Source organism: Musca domestica, unplaced genomic scaffold (genome assembly GCF_030504385.1).
Source record: "Musca domestica strain aabys unplaced genomic scaffold, Musca_domestica.polishedcontigs.V.1.1 15, whole genome shotgun sequence".
NCBI lineage: Eukaryota > Metazoa > Arthropoda > Insecta > Diptera > Muscidae > Musca > Musca domestica.
Genome location: NW_026712207.1, coordinates 12,321 through 37,094, shown reverse-complemented (window position 1 = coordinate 37,094; position 24,774 = coordinate 12,321). Strand labels below are relative to the sequence as shown.

The window sequence follows — 24,774 nt, the reverse complement described above, 5'->3', positions numbered from 1 at the left end:
TTTAAAAAATCCACGTTCCTTTTAATCCTTGAAAAAATATTTTTAAAAAATCCACGTTCCTTTTGATCCTTGAAAAAATATTTTGAAAAAAATCCACGTTCCTTTTGATCCTTGAAAAAATATTCTTTTAAAAATCCACGTCCCTTTTGATCCTCGAAAAAATATTTCTAAAAAATCCAGGTTCCTTCTGATCCTTGAAAAAATATTTTTTTTAAAAAATTCAAATTCCTTTTGATCCTTGAAAAAATATTTTTAAAAATCCACTTTCCTTTTGATCCTTGAAAAAATATTTTTAAAAATCCACTTTCCTTTTGATCCTTGAAAAATTTTTTTTTTAAAAAATCCACGTTCCTTTTGATCCTTAAAAAAATATTCTTTTAAAAAATCCACGTTACTTTTTATCCTGGAAAAAATATTATTTTAAAAAAATCCACGTTACTTTTTATCCCTGAAAAAATATTTTTAAAAAATCCACTTTCCTTTTGATCCTTAAAAAAATATTCATTTAAAAAAATCCACGTTACTTTTTATCCCTGAAAAAATATTTTTAAAAAATCCACTTTCCTTTTGATCCTTAAAAAAATATTCATTTAAAAAAATCCACGTTACTTTTGATCCTTGAAAAAATATTTTAAAAAAATACACGTTCCTTTTGATCCTTAAAAATATTTTTAAAAAATCCACGTTCTGTTTGATCCTTTAAAAAATATTCTTTTAAAAATCTACGTTCATTCTGGTCTTTGAAAAAAATATTCCTACAAATTTCGCGTTTATTAAAACACGAGGGAGAGAAAAGCAAACACGAGCCACGGCGGTTTGAATTCATGTAACTTTATTGAAGTATAGAGTAGAGGTAAGTATGACAGAGAAGTAAATCAAAAAGGAAAACAAAAGTATTTGACATTTCATGTGGATCTTATAATTCGTAAACAAATGCAATTAGTGGATCTGCTTCGTAGTTAGTGGATCTGCTTCGCTGTTGTAACACCTCCCCTCGAAGTAGATGCACTACTGGTTAGTAGATGATGTGATGTTAACCCCAGGTTAACCGAACAATATTGATGTTTGTTCTTGTTGAGTCCTTTTGTTAACATGTCGGCTGGCATGTTATCCGTTGAAATATATTCTAGAGTAATATCATTGTTTCGTAGACAATCGCGTACAAAATGGTGACGGATGTCGATATGTTTGGTCCGTGCACTATATCCACAATTCCGAATTAGCTTTTGTGCGCTCTGACTGTCGTTAAACAGGGTAACATTCTCGTTGTAGATACCTATATCGTTGAGTATATTTTTCAGGTAAAGGGCCTCCTTCGTTGCCTCTGCTACGGCAATGTACTCTGCTTCTGTACTCGAAAGAGAAACAGTTTTCTGCTTGCGCGCCTCCCAACTTATGGCGCTGCCTCCAAGTATGAAAGCGTAACCGGAATATGAACGGCGATCTGTCATATTCCCACCCCAATCTGCGTCAACAACACCATAAAGCTCAGTGTTGGTCTTTGTAAATAACAATCCATAATCGAGGGTTCCACGTATGTAACGCAAGATTCTTTTGGCTGATTTCCAGTGTTCCTGATTGTAGTTGGAATTAAATTGGCTCATGAAATTTACGGCGTAAGCAATGTCGGGCCTTGTTGTAACTGCGAGGTACATCAGCGCGCCTATTAATCGTTGATATGGAAATTTCGACATTATACCTTCGTCCTTCATCGCTGGTATAGACAGCTTACAATTTGCTTCCATAGGAGTCCATGCTGATTTACATTCGGCCATACCAAAACGATCCAAAATTAATTCTGCATAATTTCGTTGCGACAGGAACACTTGCTTTGACTTAAGTTTTTGCTGGAAGTCAATGCCTAAGCAACGCTTCACTGGACCAATATCTTTCATATCAAATGATTGTGAAAAGGATAACTTTATGTCTCTTATCCACTCCGGAACATTCGAGGCTAATAGCAAGTCATCTACATATATGGAAAGTATGATAATTCTTTCACCTTCTTGCCTCGAAAATAAACATGGATCTTGCTTTGTTGGGTTAAGACCCAGTTGTTTTAACTTCTTTGTTAATCTGTAATACCACATTAGACCGGACTGACGCAGGCCGTACAATGCCTTCTTTAGAAGACACACAGGATCTTTTGCATTTTTCATTGCCTGCAGCCATCTATCTGCTGTCTCTTCGACGTTTCGGTCATGTTTAATAATTTGATTTGTACCAATAGACTTACCGGATTTCAACTTAGTCAATATTGGCATCAACTGCTCAGGGATTTTCATGTAAACATTTTCTTCTAATTTGCCGTTTAAATATGCTGTTACGACGTCCATTTGATGGATCTCCATATCAAATTCCGCTGCTAATGCTGTCAGCATTCTGATGGAAGAATAACGTGCTACAGGTGAGTAGGTCTCGTGAAAATCTTCACCTGGACGTTGGGAATAGCCTTTTGCCACTAGACGAACCTTTTTCTTGCCTGCGGTTGTTCCGTCATCTTTAGTTCGGAAGACTAGTCTGCTATCAATTATTTGCCTTTGGTTGGGGCGCTCGACGATTTCCCACGTATTGTTCTTGATTTGGGCTAAATACTCGTCCTCAATTGCTGCTCTCCAATCCGATGAATTTTGTGCTTCTCTGGTCTCACTTAGAGTAATAGGGTCTGCAACTATTGATAGATATGCCAATTCGCATTCTTCAAAACTTTCTTCTCCCGACTGACTTGTAGATGGATTTCCGTCCTCGTCTTCTGTATCGCTTTTCGAAGTACTTGCTGGCTGGAACAGTTTTTTGGGGCGTCCGCGAAGTCCCAATTTTCTCAGTCTTGGACGTCCTCTGCCGCGTCTGTCGTCTTTTTCGTTGTCTACACACTCGACAACTTCTTCCTCAGCTTCGGATTCGCTCTCCATTTCATTATTAACGACGTTATTTTCCGGTTCCACGATTTGGTTTGGACATTCAATTTCTATGCGTTTTTCACCATCGACATCAAAAAAGTCTGTATATGTGTCATTAAATCCGCTTTCATTTATAAATTTAACGTCACGACTTATTATTACGTCTCTTTTTCTTTGACACCACATTCGGTAGGCTTTTGATTCTGATGAATATCCAACAAATGTACACAGTTCTGATCGGGATTCAAATTTCCCTTTCGATGGATTTTTATTCAACACGTAGCCTTTACAACCGAATACTTTAAAATGCATCACTGTTGGCTTTTTATTTGTCCACAGATTATATGGTATTTCACCATTAGTCTTTGTAACACAACGATTTCTTATATAACACGCGGTATTTATGGCTTCAGCCCAAAACGACGGGGGCGACCCGGCATGACTCATCATACAGCGTGACATCTCGACGAGAGTCCTATTTTTACGTTCAGCCATCCCGTTTTGTTGTGGCGTGTGGGGAGTGGTCAACCGACGTTTTATACCATTTTTCACCAAATAAGAATCAAATTCATTGTTACAATATTCACGACCATTGTCCGATTGAAGCGCCTTTATCTTTTTACCCGTAAAGTTTTCTGCGGAAGCTTTATATTTTACGAAAGCTGAAAATACATCTGATTTTTTCTTTAAAAAGAACACTTCACAATATCGAGATTTTTCGTCAATAAATGTTACGAAATATTTCGCTCCGGAATTAGATTGACACCTCATCGGTCCGCATACATCACTATGAACAATCTCGAGTAATTCGCTGCATCTATCGCCACTTTTCTTAGGAAAAACAGATCGGGTTTGTTTTTGGCTTATGCACACTTCACAAGTCGACAATTTAAGGTCTGGTTTAAAATTTAGTCCATAGATATTTTTACTTTTCGCCATATCTTTCAAGTCTCTTTCATTTAAATGTCCCATTTTATAGTGCCACATATCAAGTTCATTTCGAGGCTCTATAAAATTCGCTGTATTCTCATAATTTTGCATGTAATATAAATTTCCTATTCTTTCCGCACGTAAACACACTTTATTATTTTTATCTGTAACTATCGCACCGGTTTTCCCGAATTTAACTTCATAACCACTGTCTGTTATTTTAGATACTGATAATAAATTGGTACGTAAGTCCGATACATATAACACGTCTTTTAATTGTACGTCCGTATCGTTTCCGCGGCCATGCACTGTTATCTCTACATTTCCAATACCATTTATTTTTGTCGAATTATTATTCGCTAGATTTAGTGTTTGGTCCACTGTACACATCGCTTTAAAATAGTTTTTATTTACACTCATATGTGATGTGCAGCCACTGTCTAAGCACCACCTCGTATTACCGTCGGGACACAAAAACACTGTTTCTGTTGTTGTAAAACAAACATTCGATTTTTTATTGCTGTTCTCTTCAGCATTCTGCACTGTCTGAGAGTTTTTATTTTTTGCTTTGCAGTTTCTCGCGTAATGTCCATTTCTACCACACTTGAAGCAACCACCACTATTTTGTTTCATTCTCTGTTGTCGCGATTTTTGTTGTTGCTCTTTCTTTGCATATAACGCATTACACTGATCTTTATTGTCTTCTTTTGATTTTCTCGATTCGGATTCTTCAATAATTTTAACACGGAGAATTTCTGGTTTTGGTAATTCGTCACGCGTTTCCACCGCACACCGAAAAGTTTCATATGAGTCTGGAAGACTATACAAAAGTAGAATTGCCAAAAGCTCGTCACCAATAGGGACACCAATTTCTTTTAGTTTGGCTACTGCATCAAAAAAGTCATTTAAATGAGCACGCACATTTTCACTCTCGCGCATTCTTGATAGCGCCACTCGCTTTAATAGTGTAGCCTTTCTGGCGGGGCCTTTCGATTGGTAGGTTGATTCTAATCGTAACCACATTTGTCTTGCCGTGTGGCACTCTGCAATCAAACCTAACTCTGTTGGGCTCATGGCAAGCATAATATCTGCTGCCGCTTTCTGATCCTGCTTTGACCATTTCTCTGCCTCAGCAGTCTCCGTTGGACACTTAGCACTTTCGTCGACATATGACCACAAATCATTTTTTATTAAAATTGCACGCATTTGCATTTTCCACGTATCATAATTTTCCGCGTTTAACGGCTCTATACGCACGACACCGGCCATTTCGACTTTATTATTATTTTAATTGTTTTCCAATTAATTGTTCACAAAATTTTTTTTAAACTGACTTCACTCCGAGTCACACTATAAGTTTTTCACTTATTTAATTTGCTTTCTCTGCGTGGGACTGGGCCCATAACCTATTAAAACACGAGGGAGAGAAAAGCAAACACGAGCCACGGCGGTTTGAATTCATGTAACTTTATTGAAGTATAGAGTAGAGGTAAGTATGACAGAGAAGTAAATCAAAAAGGAAAACAAAAGTATTTGACATTTCATGTGGATCTTATAATTCGTAAACAAATGCAATTAGTGGATCTGCTTCGTAGTTAGTGGATCTGCTTCGCTGTTGTAACAGCGTTTATAGCTGACCTCTTAAAAATAATTTTAAGAAATGAAATTAAATATAAATAAATAAAAAATATAAATGATTCTTAGGTGGCGTATGATTGTTGTCAGCACTCATACGCTCCATATTTCTCTTCATGATGTGTATCTTCAATGATTATATCACCAAATAATCTCTTAAAGAGATAAACTTAAATCACTTTACGAAACATATTTTCTCCGCTGTTGTTTTAAATTGTCCTTTAAAATCTCAATCTCAAGGACATAAAAAGCCATAAATGAAATCCTATCCGGAAAATATGGTATTGAATAGCAATTGACTCTTCCTGTGGCAAGTGGGCTGGTTGACAACAAAAAACACACTTTCACATAATGTGCCATCGGAGCGATGCGAGTGCGGAGCTGGTCATCGTGGTGGTTTATTTGGCAAGTCAGCCGGCCAGCCAGCCAGGCAGTCAGTCAGCTGGCCGGACAAGGACAAGGACATTTGACGACAAGGCGAAAAGTAATCAATATGTTTGTATCAAAAAGTAAATACGCAAAAGAAGAAAAATTAAATAAATGGGCGACATTGGCTACCAACATCGTTCGTTGTTAATAATGTCATTGAGCGGCTGGCAGCCGGGCAGTCAGGCTCTTTCTTGTTGGCCATTAAGGCTTAAATACCAACATTTTTTTCATATAAAAATTACGTGCAACATTGTAATTTTTATGATGAAATTGGGAATATTTTATAAGTGAGTTATAAAATATTCAAATTTCGTTATGAAAATTACATGAGCCCCGGGAAAGGTTTTAATTGGTAGCTAGCATGACTTTTTTGTGGAAATGCTTTTTAGTTTCTTTAAGGAAGTAATTATTGGACTACCATAGGTATTTAATTATGCAATGCCTTTTTTTCGCGAACAAAAAGGAAGGTGGGTTTTTAAAGAATATTTTTTCAAGGACCAAAAGGAACGTGGATTTTTTAAAGAATATTTTTTCAAGGACAAAAAGGAAAGGGGACTTTTTAAAGAGTATTTTTTCAAGGACCAAAAGGAAAGTGGACTTTTTAAAGAGTGTTTTTTCAAGGACCAAGAAACGTGGATTTTTTAAAGAATATTTTTTCAAGGACCAAAAGGAAACGTGGATTTTTTAAAGAATATTTTTTCAAGGACCAAAAGGAAACGTGGATTTTTTAAAGAATATTTTTTTCAAGCACCAAAAGGAACGTGGATTTTTTAAAGAATATTTTTTCAAGGACCAAGAGGAACATGGGGGTTTTTTAAAGAATATTTTTTCAAGGACCAAGAGGAACATGGGGGTTTTTTAAAGAATATTTTTTCAAGGACCAAAAGGAATGTGGATTTTTTAAAGAATATTTTTTCAAGGACCAATAAACGTGGATTTTTTAAAGAATATTTTTTCAAGGATTAAAAGGAACGTGGATTTTTTAAAGAATATTTTTTCAACGATTAAAAGGAACGTGGATTTTTTAAAGAATATTTTTTTCAAGAACCAAAAGGAACGTGGATTTCTTAAAGAATATTTTTTCAAGGGTTAAAAGGAACGTGTATTTTTTAAAGAATATTTTTTCAAGGAATAAAAGGAACGTGGATTTTTTAAAGAATATTTTTTTTCAAGGATAAAAAGGAACGTGGATTTTTTAAAGAACATTTTTTCAAGGATTAAAAGGAACGTGGATTTTTTAAAGAATATTTTTCAAGGATTAAAAGGAACGTGGATTTTTTAAAGAATATTCTTTCAAGGATTAAAACGAACGTGGATTTTTTAAAGAATATTTTTTCAAGGATTAAAACGAACGTGGATTTTTTAAAGAATATTTTTTCAAGGATTAAAACGAACGTGGATTTTTTAAAGAATATTTTTTCAAGGATTAAAACGAACGTGGATTTTTTAAAGAATATTTTTTTCGAGGATTAAAACGAACGTGGATTTTTTAAAGAATATTTTTTCAAGGATTAAAAGGAACGTGGATTTTTTTAAGAATATTTGTTCAAGGACCCGAAGACCAATAAACGTGGATTTTTTAAAGAATATTTTTTCAAGGACCCGAAGACCAATAAACGTGGATTTTTTAAAGAATATTTTTTCAAGGACCCGAAGACCAATAAACGTGGATTTTTTAAAGAATATTTTTTCAAGGATTAAAAGGAACGTGGATTTTTTAAAGAATATTTTTTCAAGGATTAAAAGGAACGTGGATTTTTTAAAGAATATTTTTTCAAGGATTAAAAGGAACGTGGATTTTTTAAAGAATATTTTTTCAAGGATTAAAAGGAACGTGGATTTTTTAAAGAATATTTTTTCAAGGATTAAAAGGAACGTGGATTTTTTAAAGAATATTTTTTCAAGGATTAAAAGGAACGTGGATTTTTTAAAGAAAATTTTTTCAAGGATTAAAAGGAACGTGGATTTTTTAAAGAATATTTTTTCAAGGATTAAAAGGAACGTGGATTTTTTAAAGAATATTTTTTCAAGGATTAAAAGGAACGTGGATTTTTTAAAGAATATTTTTTCAAGGATTAAAAGGAACGTGGATTTTTTAAAGAATATTTTTTCAAGGATTAAAAGGAACGTGGATTTTTTAAATAATATTTTTTCAAGGATTAAAAGGAACGTGGATTTTTTAAAGAATATTTTTTCAAGGATTAAAAGGAACGTGGATTTTTTAAAGAATATTTTTTCAAGGATTAAAAGGAACGTGGATTTTTTAAAGAAAATTTTTTCAAGGATTAAAAGGAACGTGGATTTTTTAAAGAATATTTTTTCAAGGATTAAAAGGAACGTGGATTTTTTAAAGAATATTTTTTCAAGGATTAAAAGGAACGTGGATTTTTTAAAGAATAATTTTTCAAGGATTAAAAGGAACGTGGATTTTTTAAAGAATAATTTTTCAAGGATTAAAAGGAACGTGGATTTTTTAAAGAATAATTTTTCAAGGATTAAAAGGAACGTGGATTTTTTAAAGAATAATTTTTCAAGGATTAAAAGGAAAGTGGATTTTTTAAAGAATAATTTTTCAAGGATTAAAAGGAACGTGGATTTTTTAAAGAATATTTTTTCAAGGATTAAAAGGAACGTGGATTTTTTAAAGAATATTTTTTCAAGGATTAAAAGGAACGTGGATTTTTTAAAGAATATTTTTTCAAGGATTAAAAGGAACGTGGATTTTTTAAAGAATATTTTTTCAAGGATTAAAAGGAACGTGGATTTTTTAAAGAATATTTTTTCAAGGATTCATAAAAATCCTGGATTTTTTTAAGAATATTTTTCAAGAGCTCATAAAAATCCTGGATTTTTTTAAGAATATTTTTCAAGAACTCATAAAAATCCTGGATTTTATATTTTTTTTTTATTAGTTTTCATATTGACACCCCTGTGATCATATAAAACTATCTACATTCTCATTAAATGTAATTTCAATTGCAAAACACGATACTTATTTCCATCCTAACAGCCACTATCTGATATGAAAGCCCTCCCCCCCTTGTTAATCAATGAATAAATTGATATGAATGTTTTAGTTGCCATGCAGCTGGAATATTACTTTGTTAAATGTCATGTTCCTAACATGTCCCGCACAATAGTCTCAACACACATATGCTAGTGTATGTGGGTCCCAGTACCACCAAGCAACAATAAATGTCATCTGTACAGTCAACGACTTGCATTGTTAGCAGCCGTACACATTATCAACAGTTGGCAGCAGGAGCACGAGCACCTCCTCTCCAACACCACCACACGGCAACAACATCAATTTTTGTCAACAAGCAACTTATTATACATTTAGGTGTTATCAACACTGTCATTGTGTTACGTATGGGGTGATGAGAGGATATCCAGGGGTAGAGGGAAACGCTTTTTAGTCCAACATCATCCTCAATAAAATATCAATATTTACTGCTGCCATTAGAGATAGGATAGGGATTGGTTGGATATGGAAAGGAAAAGAGAATGGGTTAGGTTGTCTACTATCATCCACATCGGAGCAGTAGTGCACTGAGAGCAAATGTTGCCATATTTTGTGTATTTTTATTACCAAAAATGTCGAAATTTTTCGAATCAAAAAAGGAGGTCTAAAAGGTTTTATTAAAAAAAAAATCAATAATTAAAGTCAATAAAAAGTTCAAAATAAAAAATGAATCAAAAAAAAAAAAAAAAATAAATAAATATATAAATAAATAAAAAAAAAAAAAAAAATAAAAATTAAATGCATAAAAAAGTAACACATAACTTTTGTTAACAATATTTGATATTTTTTAAAATACATAATTTTGATTTTATATAAAATTTGAAAACTATTATTCAAGGTTCGTCAAGGAAATTCTAAATTATTTAATTAATCTCTCATCTGTCTGGTCCAAATATCAAATTACATATTGCCATAAAAAAAGTACTTGTCATATGGCAACGCTGGTAAAAAACTATTTTCCAAAACGCCAACAACAACAACAACATATATCTCCCCCATTTGTCTTTGGTGTAATGGGAATTTAACGCAATACACACACCCTACCATATACAAATATACGTACGTACACATGTACATATTTTCTTCGCCGCAAGCAAGGGGACCGTTATCACCTTTTTACCATGACAAATCATAGATGTCCTACCACAGGTAGTTAGGGGAAAAGCTTGGGGAATATTTCAAGTTAAGGAGTCCAAAAACTACACAGAAGATCCTCTTCGATTTTTCTATAAAAAAGAAAACATTTGTAAGATCTTCTGTAGATGAGGTCTTTTATAAAAAGAAGGGCAGTCGAATTTCTTCAATAGACGGGAGACCTTAAGTAGGTCCCTACAGGTGAAAAAAACTTGAAGAAGTCTTTAACAAAGAGATAAATATAAAGGCCCCTTGGGAAGGCCCAAAGGTGGTCTTTTCTTGAAAGAAGGCCATCACGGTTTCTCATACAGAGAGAAAAAGCAAAGGGTTTTAAGAAAGTGAGAGACAAAGAAGAAAAAACCCTTCGAAGGTCTACAAAGTGAAGAAAAGGACGTCAAACAAGTAAAAAAGTTGTAAGTTCGGCCGGGTCGAACTTTGAATACCCTCCAGCATTTGGTACAAATTTAGCCATTTTCAAAATAAAAAATAAAATCCATTAAAAATTCTGTTAAAATCTTAAAAATACCGAATGTAGCCGTATATTAGGGTATATACGACGACGTGGACCTGCATAGGCAACTTTTGTCGTAAGCTATTATAATATTAAAATGATTAACTTGAAAAAAAAAAAATCTATTTATAATGTAGCTAAAATAAGTAAAATACCGAATATAGGGAGGTACCATACGTGGACCTGCAAATACAATTTTCTGTCTTAGGCTGTAGTATCCATTACGAACTTCAAATACCAAATTTTAAATAATTCCGGTAAATATTGTCGCTAATATCATCAAAATACCGAATATCGGGAGGTTCCGTTATATGGGGGCTATACGAAGACGTGGACCGGCACAGACAATCTCCTGTCATATGCAGCAGTATCCATTACGAACTTCAAATACCAAATTTGAAACAATTCCAGTGAATAATGTCGCTAAAATCATCAAAATACCGAATATCGGAGGGTACCGTTATATGGGGGCTATACGAAGACGTGGACCTTCATGACCGATTTTCTGTCTTAGGCTGTGGTATCCATTACGAACCACAAATACCAAATTTGAAACAATTACGGTAAATAATGACACTAAAATCATCAAAATACGGAATATTGGGGGTACCGTTATATGGGGGCTATACGAAGACGTGGACTTACACAGACAATCTCCTGTCATATGCTGTAGTATCCATTACGAACTTCAAATACCAAATTTGAAACAAATCCGGTAAATAATGTCGATAAAATCATCAAAATACCGAATATCGGAGGGTATCGTTATATGAGGGCTATACGAAGACGTGGACCTTCGTGACCGATTTTCTGTCTTAAGCTGTGGTATCCATTACGAACCACAAATACTAAATTTGAAGCAATTCCGGTAAATATTGTCGCTAAAATCATCAAAATACCGAATATCGGAGGGTACCGTTATATGGGGGCTATACGAAGACGTGGATTTACATAGCCCATTTTCAATACCAAAAGTCCTGCAGACATAATACACATTTGGCTAAATTTTTATCAACTTACTTCATTTCGTTCGGAAGCTAGAGTGATTTCCACAGACGGACAAACGGACGGACATTGGTAAATCGACATAGAATTTTATGCGGATCAAGAATATATATCCTTTGTGGGGTCTAAAATGTATATTTCGAAGTGTTACAAACGGAATGACAAACTTAATATACCCTCCATACTATGGTGGAGGGTATAAAAAGGGTTTTATGTAGGGAGAGATAGAGATGGATGAGTCTCTTACAGAGATGGAGAGAGAGAGAAGGGCTTCAAGGAAAAGAGGGAGAGAGCGAAAGAAAATACCCTTCGAAGGTCTCCTACAAAGTGAAGAAAAGGTCTTTAAAAGAGGATTTTTTACAGAGAGAGATAGATGAGTTTTCTACAAGTAGAGAAGGTCTTCAAGGGAGAGAGAGAAAGAAGACCTTTACGAAGTCGTCTACAAAGGAAAGTGATTACATTTTTAGAAGGTCTTCAACACAGAGAAAAACCCCAGGAGGTCTTCCACGGAGAGAAAAACTTCAGATAGTCTTCCAAAAAAGAGAAGGTTATCTAATAAGGCAGTAAGGTCTTTAGAAAGTCTTCTAGACAGGATGGCTTTAGCAGGTCTTCTACAGAGAAAAGGCCTTTAAAGTGTCCGTTTGTGGGAAAAGACATTTGAAAAGTTTTCCACTTTGTGAAGATTTTGGTCCTTATGTAGGTTTTTAGATGCTCTTCAACAGAGAGAGGGAGAAAATTACGGAGAGGAACAGAGAGGAAGCGTGAAAAAAATAAGGGTGTATTCCACTGAGGAAGGAGTTTTAGATAGTTTTCACCAGAGAGAGAGAGAGAGAGAGAGAGAGAGAGAGAGAGAGAGAGGGAGAGAGAGAGAGAGAGAAAGAGAGAGTCTTCCATACAAAGTAGACCATGAAAGGGTATCCTATCGACAAGTAGAAAAACGACCTTTGGTGTTCAGAATGCATTCGAGTTTTTTTTTGGCTACAGTATCCCTTAAAAAGTGGTTCATACCACATATCCTTTAAAGGATTTTAGTCTTTGAATAAGTGTCTTACAAGATATTTTGGCAGTATAAAACTTTGTATAATCTTCTAGCCATATAAAACACTGACATTTGAAGATTTTTAATTGGAGTTCCGGCCTTGCGGACTTTGGTGGTCTTCCTTAAAAGACTTTCAATCAATAGAGGATATTTTGGTCACATAAGTTTCCTAAATGATTTTCTATCTTCATAAGGGCTACGACAGGTTTCTCAAGGGTCTCTGGAGAGTCTTCTGCCTATAGAAGACCATTAAAATGTCTTCTGTCTCTAGAAAGCCTGAAAAATTTCTTCTGCCACAGAAGACTTTTTAAAGCTCCTCTTCTCTCGAGTAAAACCTTAAAAAGTCTTCTAGTCACAGAAGATCCCTTAAAGGTCTACTGGCCACAGAAGTCTCCTTAAAGATCTCCCTCAAAAATCTTAAAAGGTCTTCTAGGCGTAGATAATTTTTGAAAGATAACTTTTGCTTTTAAAAGAGTTTGTGTCTGTAGAAGGCCTTCTGTAAATAAAAGGCCTTTAAAATACCTTCGGTGTCTGAGAGATGTTTGAAAGGCCATCTGACCACTATTAAAATTCTCCTATACATCGAAGAGAGAGTGGGAGTTTTCTTTACAAAAAAACCTATAAAACACTTATGTAAAAAAGCTTATGAGCTTTTCCATCATAGAAAAGTTTGAACAAATTCGTATATAAGAGAAAAGCTCGCAAAAGCCCTAATATCAATAGAAAATATGTAAAAGTTCTCCCATGCATAAAATGTCTTTAAAATACCTAAATCAACAAAAGCTCTTATATTTACAGAATATATAATATTTATGGAAGTCACGAAACAGGTCTCCCTTAAATAGAAGATCTTTCGAATATCCTTTATCCGCAAAATATCTCCAACAAAAATATCGAAACGCTTGAAGTGGCGAAAAAGCTCTTATTTTTAAATAAGAGATTGATTTTTCCTCCATGTACTCATTGTAAGCTCTTTAATCTCTGGTTTGATTTTTTATTTCCATGGAATACCCCATAACTTCTAATAAAATTCCAATTTTCATAGAGGATCCGCTGGGTCATCAAATGAGGAAATATGTAGATGTATGTGTCTGTGTTTGAGTTTGTTAGGCGTATACAAATATAAAATGCACACTTTTAGCAGGGTGTTCGGTGGTTCGTCGTTGTTGTTGTCGTTGTCTGTTCTCTCAACACGTCATTCACATGTTTGTCAATGCAGACGACAGACAAGTGTTTTCCGATTATATGATTGTTAATCATTTGATAGACATTTTCCACACACGACGACTACAAATGGGACCAATAATACAAACACACATGTACACACACACACATATATAAACACATGCACGGATAGATCAAATCATATGTAGATTAGTGACGTAATGGCAACAAAGAACTGGAGGGAAAGTGGAGGGAGGGAGGAGTGGATAAGCATGTTTGCCCAGCATGGTATTGGAGGGAGAATTTATTAAAATTCAGTGAAGAAAATTAGCTGGAGTGTTTAAATTGTTTGGCTAATTCGGTTTAATACGGGCGAGATAGGGAGGGGATAGGAGGGAGATATTAAAGTGGGAAGTTTAAAGAATATTTTAAAATTAAAAAAAAAAAAAAAAAAAAATCAGTTAAATTAAAAATTAAATAAATCCCAGGCAAAAAACAAGGAAACTGATGAGGATTGGTGGCTCATTCCGAAACCTAAGTTTTTAATTTTTATACCCTCAGTCATATGGCAACAGAGGGTATATCATTTGATACTGCCAAAACGTGCCTAGTGGAAATAAAGGTTTCAGACCCTAGGTGTCTTTGGACCAAATCCGTTTCAGGACATTTGGAGTCGATCTAGAGATTTCCGTCCGTCTGTCGGTCTCGCTGTCTGCTGGCTGTTGTGCACGATAACTCTCGATGGGAGTATCCGATTCGCTCAAAACTTGGTACATCATAATATTATTGTCAAACTTAGATCGAGTTCGGAGATGGGCAATATGGGTCCACTCCTTCTGGTACCTTCCCCACAAATGGTCGAAATTTTCGAAAAATATATTTTTTGCAAAGAATGAGAAAGGATAATCAGATTTTGCTCTAACTTTGCGAATCCTAATATTTTCGCCAGTGCTAGGTCATGTGCGAAAATGGACAATATCGGCCCACTCCATCAGGTACCTGCCACACAAAGGGTCAAAATTTTGAATAATTACAAGCCTCATAAAATGTGATGTAAGAGTCCGATTGTCTTCAAATTTCACACATCCCAATATTTTTATAACCCCCAGAACTGGCGTGAAGATGGAATATATCGGTCCACTCCTTCTGGTATCTGCCCCACAAAAGGTCGAAATTTTCGAAAAATATATTTTTTGCACAGAAAGAGAAAGGATAATCCGATTTTGCTCCAACTTTGCAAATCCTTATAAATGCGTCAATGCTAGGTCTGGAGCGAAAATGGACAATATCGACCCACTCCTTCTGGTACCTCCCCCACAAAGGATGAAAATTTTAAATAATTACTACTCTTATAAAATGTGATGTAAGAGTCCGATTGTCTTCAAATTTCACACATTCCAATATTTTTATAAGCCCCAGATCTGGCGTGAAAATGGAATATATCAGTGCACTCCTTTTGGTACCTCCTCAACAAAGGGTCAAAATTTAGAATATCCATGAAGCTCCTAAAACGCGAAATTAATATCCGATTTTATTCAGACTTGGCACATCTCAATATAAAATCCAAAATAAGCATCCTGTTCTTTTCATATTTCACACATCCGATTATTTTTACTAACACAAAAACTGCCGTAAAGATGGGATAAGTCGGTCTACTCATTCTGGTACTTCTCCCACAAAGGGTCAACATTTTGAATATACATGAATCTCGTAAAACGTGAAACTAAACTCCGATTAAATTCAGACTTGGCAAATCTCAACATTTCCATCAGCACAAGATCTGTTGTAAAGATGGTAGAGATCGGACTATTCCTTCTGCTACCTCCCTCACAAAGGGTCAAAGTTTTGAATAATCAAAACGATTATAAAATCCGAAATAAGCATCCGGTTCTCTTCAAATTTCACACATGCCATTATTTTTACTAACACTAGATCTGCTGTGGAGAAGGGATATATCGGTCTACTCCTTCTGGTACCTTCCCCACAAAGGTTAAAAATTTTGAATATACATGAAGCTCATACAACGCGAAATTAATATCCGATTCCATTCGGACTTGGCACATCTCAGTATTTCCATCAGCACAAGATCTGTTGTAAAGATGGTAGAGATCGGGCCATTCCTTCTGGTACCTCCCCCACAAAGGGTTAAAGTTTCGAATAACCAAATTGATTATAAAATCCGAAATAAGCATCCGATTCTCTTCATATTTCATACATGCCATTATTTTTACTAACACTAGATCTGCTGTGGAGATGGGATATATCGGTCTACTCCTTCTGGTTCCACCCCCACCAAGGTTCAAAATTTTGAATATACATGAAGTTCATACAATGCGAAATTTACACCCGATTCTATTCAGACTTGGCACATCTCAATATTTCCATCAACACAAGATACATTGTAAAGATGGTAGAGATTGGGCCATACCTTCTGGTACCTCCCCCACAAAGGGTCCAAATTTTGAATAACCAAATTGATTATAAAATCTGAGATAAGCATCCGGTTCTCTTCAAATTTTACATATATCATTATTCTTACTAACACTAGATCTGCTGTGAAGATGGGATATATCGGTCCACTCCTCCTGGTACCTTCCCCACAAAGGGTCAAAATTTCGAATATACATGAATCTCGTAAAACGTGAAACTAAACTCCGATTAAATTCAGACTTGGCAGATTTCAATATTTCTATCAACACAAGATCTGTTACAAAAATGGTAGAGATCGGGCCATTCCTTCTGATACCTTCCCCACAAAGGAGGAGGAATAACCAAAACGATCATAAAATTCTCATATTTCAGACATACCATTATTTCTATCAACACAAGATCTGCTGTGAAGATTGGATATATCGATCCACTCCTCCTGGTACCTCCCCCATATAGGGTTCAAGATTTTGAAAAACAAAGCGCTGAAAGAAAACGAAATAAGCATCCAATTCTCTTCAAAGTTCAAATATTTTTTGCTAACATAAGATCTGTTCGGAGGATGATATATATCTGCGAACCCTTTCTGGTACTTCACCCACAAAGGGCCAGAATTTTCAATACTTTTGTCTGTCGTAAATTGCGAAACAAGTCGGCGATTCTGTACAACTTGCTATATCTAAATATTTATTTTAGCCAGGAACCTGATGTGAAAATGGAATTTATCGGAATTTATGATTTCGCATAAAGTCGGATATAAATATTCGATTTTCTTGTAAATTTGGCCATACCAATATTTTTATCTGTATTGGATGGAGTATGAAAATTGAATACTTCGATCGACTATATCTGGTAGCTCAGGCATATTTTAACTTTTTCTAAAAATTATCACTTATCTGCTAAAAAGTGAAGGAAGTAGACAATATAGTCCAAACCTGGCACGTCGCAATATTTATATCCTATTTATGTAGGTCCGATGCGAAATGGACAATATTGGCCCATTCCTTCGGATCGTACTCCATGGAGGCTCAACAATTTGTATACTCATAAAAGAAGTGGAAATATATTTAAATAATCGAACATTGGCTGAGGGTATACATCTGTCGGCCATATCCACTGATACTTTTTAACTTCTTTGTTAAAAATAGGAAAACATATAATTTAGAAAAATCTATGGATTTAAAAAATAATTTATATTTGTTAACAAAATATTATAAATCCGAAAATAATGTTTTAATCCAGAAAACATAAACACCAAAAAAAAAAAAAAAAAAAAAAAAGCCGTAGACATAGCTACGTGTTATTGACACAGTTGGTTTGACTACTCCGCTAAGTCATAACCATAGAAACACTAGCGAACAAAACAAATGCCATTAAAATGTTCTGCTTTGATGTGAAATGAAAGCGAGCTGAGTTTTTTTTTTTTGCAATATGGCATTTCATAGTCAGAAGTCAATGAGAACACATTTTACGATGTTAATAAAGTTTGGAATGCAGACACCATGAAATGTTAAGAATTAAAGAAAGAAAAATAAAAAACTCTGCAATAATAACAATAATGCAAAAAGAAAAACAAATTTAATAACGACTTTTTATTATAATAATCTGGCAAGTTTTGATGGTAAAAAAAATCATAAAAAAGAGAGATGTTTTTTTTAATGAAGAATATTAGAAAATAAATAAAATAATATAATAATAATATGTAAATAAAAGTAAGTAAAATTAATAAATAAATAGATAAATTGTGAAATAAATAAAAATAAATAAACAACCAAAATACACGATTTTTGACTAAGAACTCCTTGCAGAGATGTTCTGAAAAATCCCCGATCCTGTCAAAAAGTCCTTCAAAATATTTTACTAAAAACCCATAATATGCCTTAACAATATTTTCCTTAAAAATAATAAAATAAAAATAATAAAAATAAAAAAATATATTTTTCGGTCTAGAGGTCTTAAAAATATTTTCTGAAAAAAAATCTCAAAATGAAGATTTTTTTTTCAATTAGGATTTTTATAAAAAAAGAAATTCCTGCAGAAATGTTCTGAAAAATCCACGATCCTGTCAAAAAGTCCTTCCTTAAAAAATCAAAATATCCTTGCAGAAATGTTCTGAAAAATCCACGATCCTGACAAAAAGTCCTTTAAAATATTTTACTAAAAATCTATAATAAGGCTTAACAATATTTTCCTTAAAAATCCAAAAAACTTTGTATTGGAAATATTTTAAAATATATTTTCACAAAAAAAAAAAAAATATTTTTTGGTCTAGAGGTCTTAAAAATATTTTCTGAGAAAAAAATCTCAAAAGGAAGATTTTTTTTTTTCAAAAAAAAATTAATTTTTTTCAATTAGGTTTTTTATAAAAAAAAAGAAATTCCTGCAGAAATGTTCTGAAAAATACACGATCCTGTCTAAAAGTCCTTCAAAATATTTTACTAATAATCCATAATATGCCTTGACAATAATTTCCTTAAAAAATCAAATCAAAAATCCTCAATTGGAATTATTTTTAAATATTTTTTCACAAAAAAATATATTTTTCCGTCTTGAGATCTTAAAAATATTTTCTGAAAAAAAATCTCGAAAGGAAGGAATATATTTTTTTCAATTCGAGTTTTTATAAGAAAAGAAATTTCTGCAAAAATGTTTTGAAAAATCCACGATCCTGTCAAAAAGTCCTTCAAAATATTTTACTAAAAATCTATAAGACTTAACAATATTTTCCTTAAAAAATCTAAAAAAAACTTTGTATTGGAAATATTTTAAAATATATTTTCAAAAAAATAAAAAAAATATATATTTTTTGGTCTAGAGGTCTTTAAAATATTTTCTGAAAAAATCTCAAAAAGAAGATTTTTTCACAAAAAAAAATATTTTTTTTTAAATTATGATTTTTATAAATTTTTTTTTAGAAAACCACAATTTTTTGTCCTCAGACGAATTTTTAAAAAATCTAAAATTTTTGTAGAAATTCCTACGAAAATATTAAATTTTTGCCACTCTTGAGGACGTATGATTTATATAATTTCAAAAATATTGATTATACGCAACATGGTTTCATTTATGGACCAGCAAAATTCTATAAAATGCCTTTATCCTACGGAAAAAAGGTTTTGAATGAAAAATTACTTTGATAAGTCTTAAAAAAAATATTTTAAAAGAATCACTTTGATTAAAAAAAAAATATTTCCGAAAAATCCTTGTTTATTAGTTCACAAAAAAAAAAATATTTTTTAAAAATCCCCGTTGATTGCACCGTGGAAAAAATATTTTTTAAGAAATCTCTTCAAGTTGTCATCCTTGGAAAAAATATTCTTTAAAAATCCGCGTTGATTGGTCTTTGGAGAATATATTCTTTAAAAAAATGATCCATGTTTTCAACCACGGAAAAATATATTTTTTTAAATCCGCATTGATTTGTCCTTGGAACAATATTATTTAAGTAATTCATCCATGTATTCATTCTTGAAAAAATATATTTTTTAAAAATCCACGTTGATTTTTAGGAAATCTACGTTGAATGGTCTTTGGAAAAATATTATTTCAAAATCAACGTTGATTGGCCCTGAGAAAAAATATTTTCTAAGAAAACCATTCTTTAAAAAACTACGTTGATTTGTAAAATATATTTCTTAGAACTCCATGTTGGTTTGGAAATAATATTCCTTAAGAAATCTATTCATGTGTTCATCCTTGGAAAAAATATTCTTTAAAAATTCACGTTGATTGCTCTTTCGAAAAAATATTTTTCCTTGCAAGGATTTTATAAAATATCCTAAGGAAAATATTCAATTTTTGGCACTCCTGAGGACGTATGATTTATATAATTTTAAAAATATTGATTATACGCAACATGGTTTCAATACTGGCAAGCAAAAGACTATTAAATGATTAAAAAAGACATATAGTTTCCGAAAAATCCTTCTTGAAAAATATTGTTAAAAAATCCACTTTGATTGGTCCTTGGAAAAACTTTTTTCCTTGGAAAAACAATTTTTTTATGGAATCCATCCACGCTTCATCCTTGGAAAAAAATATTCTTTATAAAAATATTCTGCACTGATTGGTCCTTGGAAAAATATTTTTTAAGATATCCATCCATGATTTCATCCTTGGAAAAAATATTTTTTAAAAATCCACGTTAATTGGTTCTTGGAAAAATATCCTTCAACAAATCCATCTATGTTTTCACCCTTGGAAAAAATGTTCTTTGAAAATCCTTGGAAAAACTATTTTTTTTATAAAATCCATACATGTTTTTACATCCTTGAAAAATATTTTTTAAAAATCCTGGAAAAAAATATTCTTTAAAAAAAATCATCAATGTTTTCATCCTTAGAAAAAACATGTACTAAAAAATTCATCTAAGTTTTCATTCTTGGGAAAAATATTTTTTAAGAAATCCATCAATGTTTTTACATCCTGGGAAAAAAATATTCTTTAGAAATCTGCGTTAAGTGGACCTTGAAAAAATATTCTAAATATTTCTAAGAAATCCATTCATGTTTTCATCCTTGCAAAAAAATAATCTTTAAAAATCCACGATGATTGATCTTTGAAAAAAAAAAAATATTTTTAAGAAATCCATCCATGTTTTCATTTTCATATTTTCTTTAAAAATCCTCGTTGATTGGTCCTCGAAAAAAATATTATTTAAAAAATCCACTTTGATTGGTCCTTGGAAAAAATAGTCTTTAAAAAATCCACGTTGATTGGTCCTTGGAAAAAAGTCTTTAAAAAATCCACGTTGATTGTCCTTTGAAAAAAATATTGGGATAATATTCTAGAAATCCTTCAACAAATACAATTTTTCGCCAGGAAGTCCTAAAAACTTAATTAACATCTTTGGTTCCTCAAAAATATCCAAAAAAAAAAAAAAAAAATATATTCATGTCCAGCAGCCCTTTAAAAATCACTTTTCTTGGGGAAGGAAGTTGGGACGTACTTGAAAAATATTATTAGAAAAAGTCAGCCGGTAAGTACTTTTAAGTTATATTAAAAATTTTGGATTGCTAGCCAAAAGTTATTTTAGAAAAACTAACCTAGGAAAGAATGTCTTCCACAATTCCATATTTTTTGATCAGAAAGTCTCTAATCAAATATTCTTCAAAAAAAAAAAATACATTCTAGAGCTGGATTCTTGTTCTAAGAAAGTAATATTGTTTTTTTTTTTTAATCCTTAATTTGGCATTTCCTTCTTCATAGAACAAAAACTTGAGATCCTGGTAAAGGCTTTGGTTAAAATGGATTTCAAATGGAAATGGACGGATTATACGAGGTACGTGATTTTTCATCGAAAAAGTTCAACCCCTAAAAGGGAGCTATTTATAAAATCTTGTCATTAAAAAATCTTTTAATATTAAAAGCTTGTACGCCAAGATATAAGAAGGTATAAAACAACTTAATTTACATTCGGTAGAAGCATTGGAAAGTTCGACATTAGGAAAAATCGGGGCCAATGCCACCTTTTATGACAGTTATGACCACTTGTGGCACAAGAAAGAGTGGACCTATGAATTTGAATTGCATACTTGATTTAATAATGAAAAACATATTGGAATGCAGACTATGAGAAAAATCATAGGAAGCTACCTTCAAGACCCCCCAAAAAATTCAGCTTGCCGTTCAAATTACCAATAATTGCGAGGAATTTTTCGAAGCCTGGGTCCTTGAATATTGTGTCTACTACCATTTAGAATTTTAAATATCAAATTTAGGAAACCTTGGCAGGACAATGTCTAAAAAATTATTAAATTTCTCTCGCTGACGCATAATAGAAAGGGCCGTCGATATTTAAATGAAATTGTATTGAAATAGACAGCTTTAAGTCTCATTTATATTCTAAAATTTGAATAATAATAAAGGCAAAATACAAAAATTCCATTGGTCCCACGATTAACTGTTTAAATAAAATATTCCACCCTCAAAAACTTACCCGAATGACTCGCCTCCCGAATCAGGTCATTGATGATTTCATCTCGCACATTTATGCCCAAATTTTTCAACATAAACTGGAGTTCATTTGCTGTAACACGGCCATCACGATTTCTGTCTAATAAATCAAAAGCTGTGCGTAGATCTAGAAAAGAAAAAACGAGGAGATAAAAAGGAGAAGGACATTAGCAAAACACAGAAAATTGGGAAAATAACAAATTTCTGTTAACATTTTTTGTTGTTGTTGTTAATAGACGTTTCATGGACGTGTTTGTTTTACAAAGCAACAAAAAATAAATGAATAATAAATGTTGTTGTGGTTAAAAGGCAAGTGTCAATGAAGAAAATAAGATAAAACAGCTTGTTTTGTGGTATGATTAATATTTATTAGGTCAATAAATGTTGAGCATACGCAGTGTGGTGCAGAATTGAAATGAGATTTTTTTTATGAAGGATAATAATATACTACGCCGAATGTTTTGTTGCAGATAATGTGTGAAGAGCAAACAGCAATATGGTGTGCATGAGGGCGTATGATTTACGTCGTTAGAAATAGCAATGTTGCTCATACGCAACAGGGGGGTTCAATGGAAGACAAGCAAACGTCTATGAAATGGATTTTATTTTATAAAATATAAAATATTGAATGTTTGAATATTTTAAGGGGAAAAACACGCCTGTGGGTCCTTGAAAAACATTTTCTAAAAAATCAACGTTCAAAAAATCCTTTTCATAATGTTTGTGTGAGAGTGGGTATATTGTCCTTAATATATTTGTATATATATGTATTGCTTGCATGGATAATTTTTCTATTTATTTTTTTTTTTGTTTTTATTTTCCATTATTTTATTTTTTTTATTTTTCGTACAGCTGACACACGATTAATTAAATTTCTATGTTAACATTCGAGTATTTCTGATTCCGATTTACACACATTCATGACACAAAAAGGATGTTGCTGACTTCGGGCGATAGTGTCTTTATTGTCGATACACTTCATTTAATTTTTTTTTTTTTTGGAAAGAGGAGAGGGAATATGTGGTAGATATTTGAGGGGGTAAAAATCAAAATCATGGAAGATTATCTTTCAAGGACAATAAGAATTAATAAAATAAATAAATAAAGGAGAAACCAAAGTGAATTTTTAAAGATATTTTTTCGAAGACCAACACAGATTTTTTAAACGTGTTTTTTTAAGAATATTTTCTCAAGGACCAACAGATTTTTTAAAATATTTTTTCAAGGACTACATAAACTTGGATTTTTAAAGAATACTTTTTGGATTTTTTAAAGAATATTTTTTTTCAAGGACCAAACAAACGTGGATTTTTTAAAGATTATTTTTTTCAAGGACCAATAGAACGTGGATTTTTTAAAGAATATTTTTTAAAGCCCAATAAACGAGGATTTTTAAAAAATATATTTTTAAGGACCAATAAACGTGGATTTTTTTAAAGAATATTTTTTTCAAGGGCCAAAAAGAACGTGGATTTTTTAAAGAATATTTTTTTTCAAGGACCAAATAAACGTGGATTTTTTAAAGAATATTTTTTCAAGGACCAAATAAACGTGGATTTTTTAAAGAATATTTTTTCAAGGACCAAATAAACGTGGATTTTTTAAAGAATATTTTTTCAAGGACCAAATAAACGTGGATTTTTTAAAGAATATTTTTTCAAGGACCAAATAAACGTGGATTTTTTAAAGAATATTTTTTCAAGGACCAAATAAACGTGGATTTTTTAAAGAATATTTTTTCAAGGACCAAATAAACGTGGATTTTTTAAAGAATATTTTTTTCAAGGACCAAATAAACGTGGATTTTTTAAAGAATATTTTTTTAAGGACCAAATAAACGTGGATTTTTTTAAAGAATATTTTTTTCAAGGGCCAAAAAGAACGTGGATTTTTTAAAGAATATTTTTTCAAGGACCAAATAAACGTGGATTTTTTAAAGAATATTTTTTCAAGGACAAAATAAACGTGGATTTTTTTAAAGAATATTTTTTTCAAGGGCCAAAAAGAACGTGGATTTTTTAAAGAATATTTTTTTCAAGGACCAAATAAACGTGGATTTTTTAAAGAATATTTTTTTCAAGGGCCAAAAAGAACGTGGATTTTTTTAAAGAATATTTTTTTCAAGGGCCAAAAAGAACGTGGATTTTTTTAAAGAATATTTTTTTCAAGGGCCAAAAAGAACGTGGATTTTTTAAAGAATATATTTTTCAAGGGCCAAAAAGAACGTGGGTTTTTTAAAGAATATTTTTTTCAAGGACCAAATAAACGTGGATTTTTTAAAGAATATTTTTTCAAGGACCAAAAGAAACGTGGATTTTTTAAAGAATATTTTTTCAAGGACCAAAAGAAACGTGGATTTTTTTTAAAGAATATTTTTTCAAGGACCAAAAGGAACGTGGATTTTTTAAAGAATATTTTTTTCAAGGACCAAAAGGAACGTGGATTTTTTAAAGAATATTTTTTTCAAGGACCAAAAGGAACGTGGATTTTTTAAAGAATATTTTTTTCAAGGACCAAAAGACGTGGATTTTTTAAAGAATAATTTTTTAAGGACCAACAGACGTGGATTTTTTAAAGAATACTTTTTCAAGGGCCAAAAGAAACGTGGATTTTTTAAAGA

The 24,774-nt window shown here is 32.3% G+C and overlaps 1 protein-coding gene across 1 annotated transcript in view; it reads right to left on the bottom strand.

The window, feature by feature from the left end:
- The window catches only part of LOC131801202 (calcium-binding protein E63-1-like), a gene marked incomplete at its 5' end in the record, with an annotated part of 78,624 nt that extends 56,343 nt beyond the window's left edge, over positions 1-22,281 (bottom strand). Inside the window, one exon of the mRNA XM_059119438.1 lies at positions 22,138-22,281. Within this exon, the coding sequence (XP_058975421.1) occupies positions 22,138-22,281 (144 nt within the window). The remainder of the gene's footprint in view (positions 1-22,137) is intronic.
- Between the last annotated feature and the right edge of the window lie 2,493 nt (positions 22,282-24,774).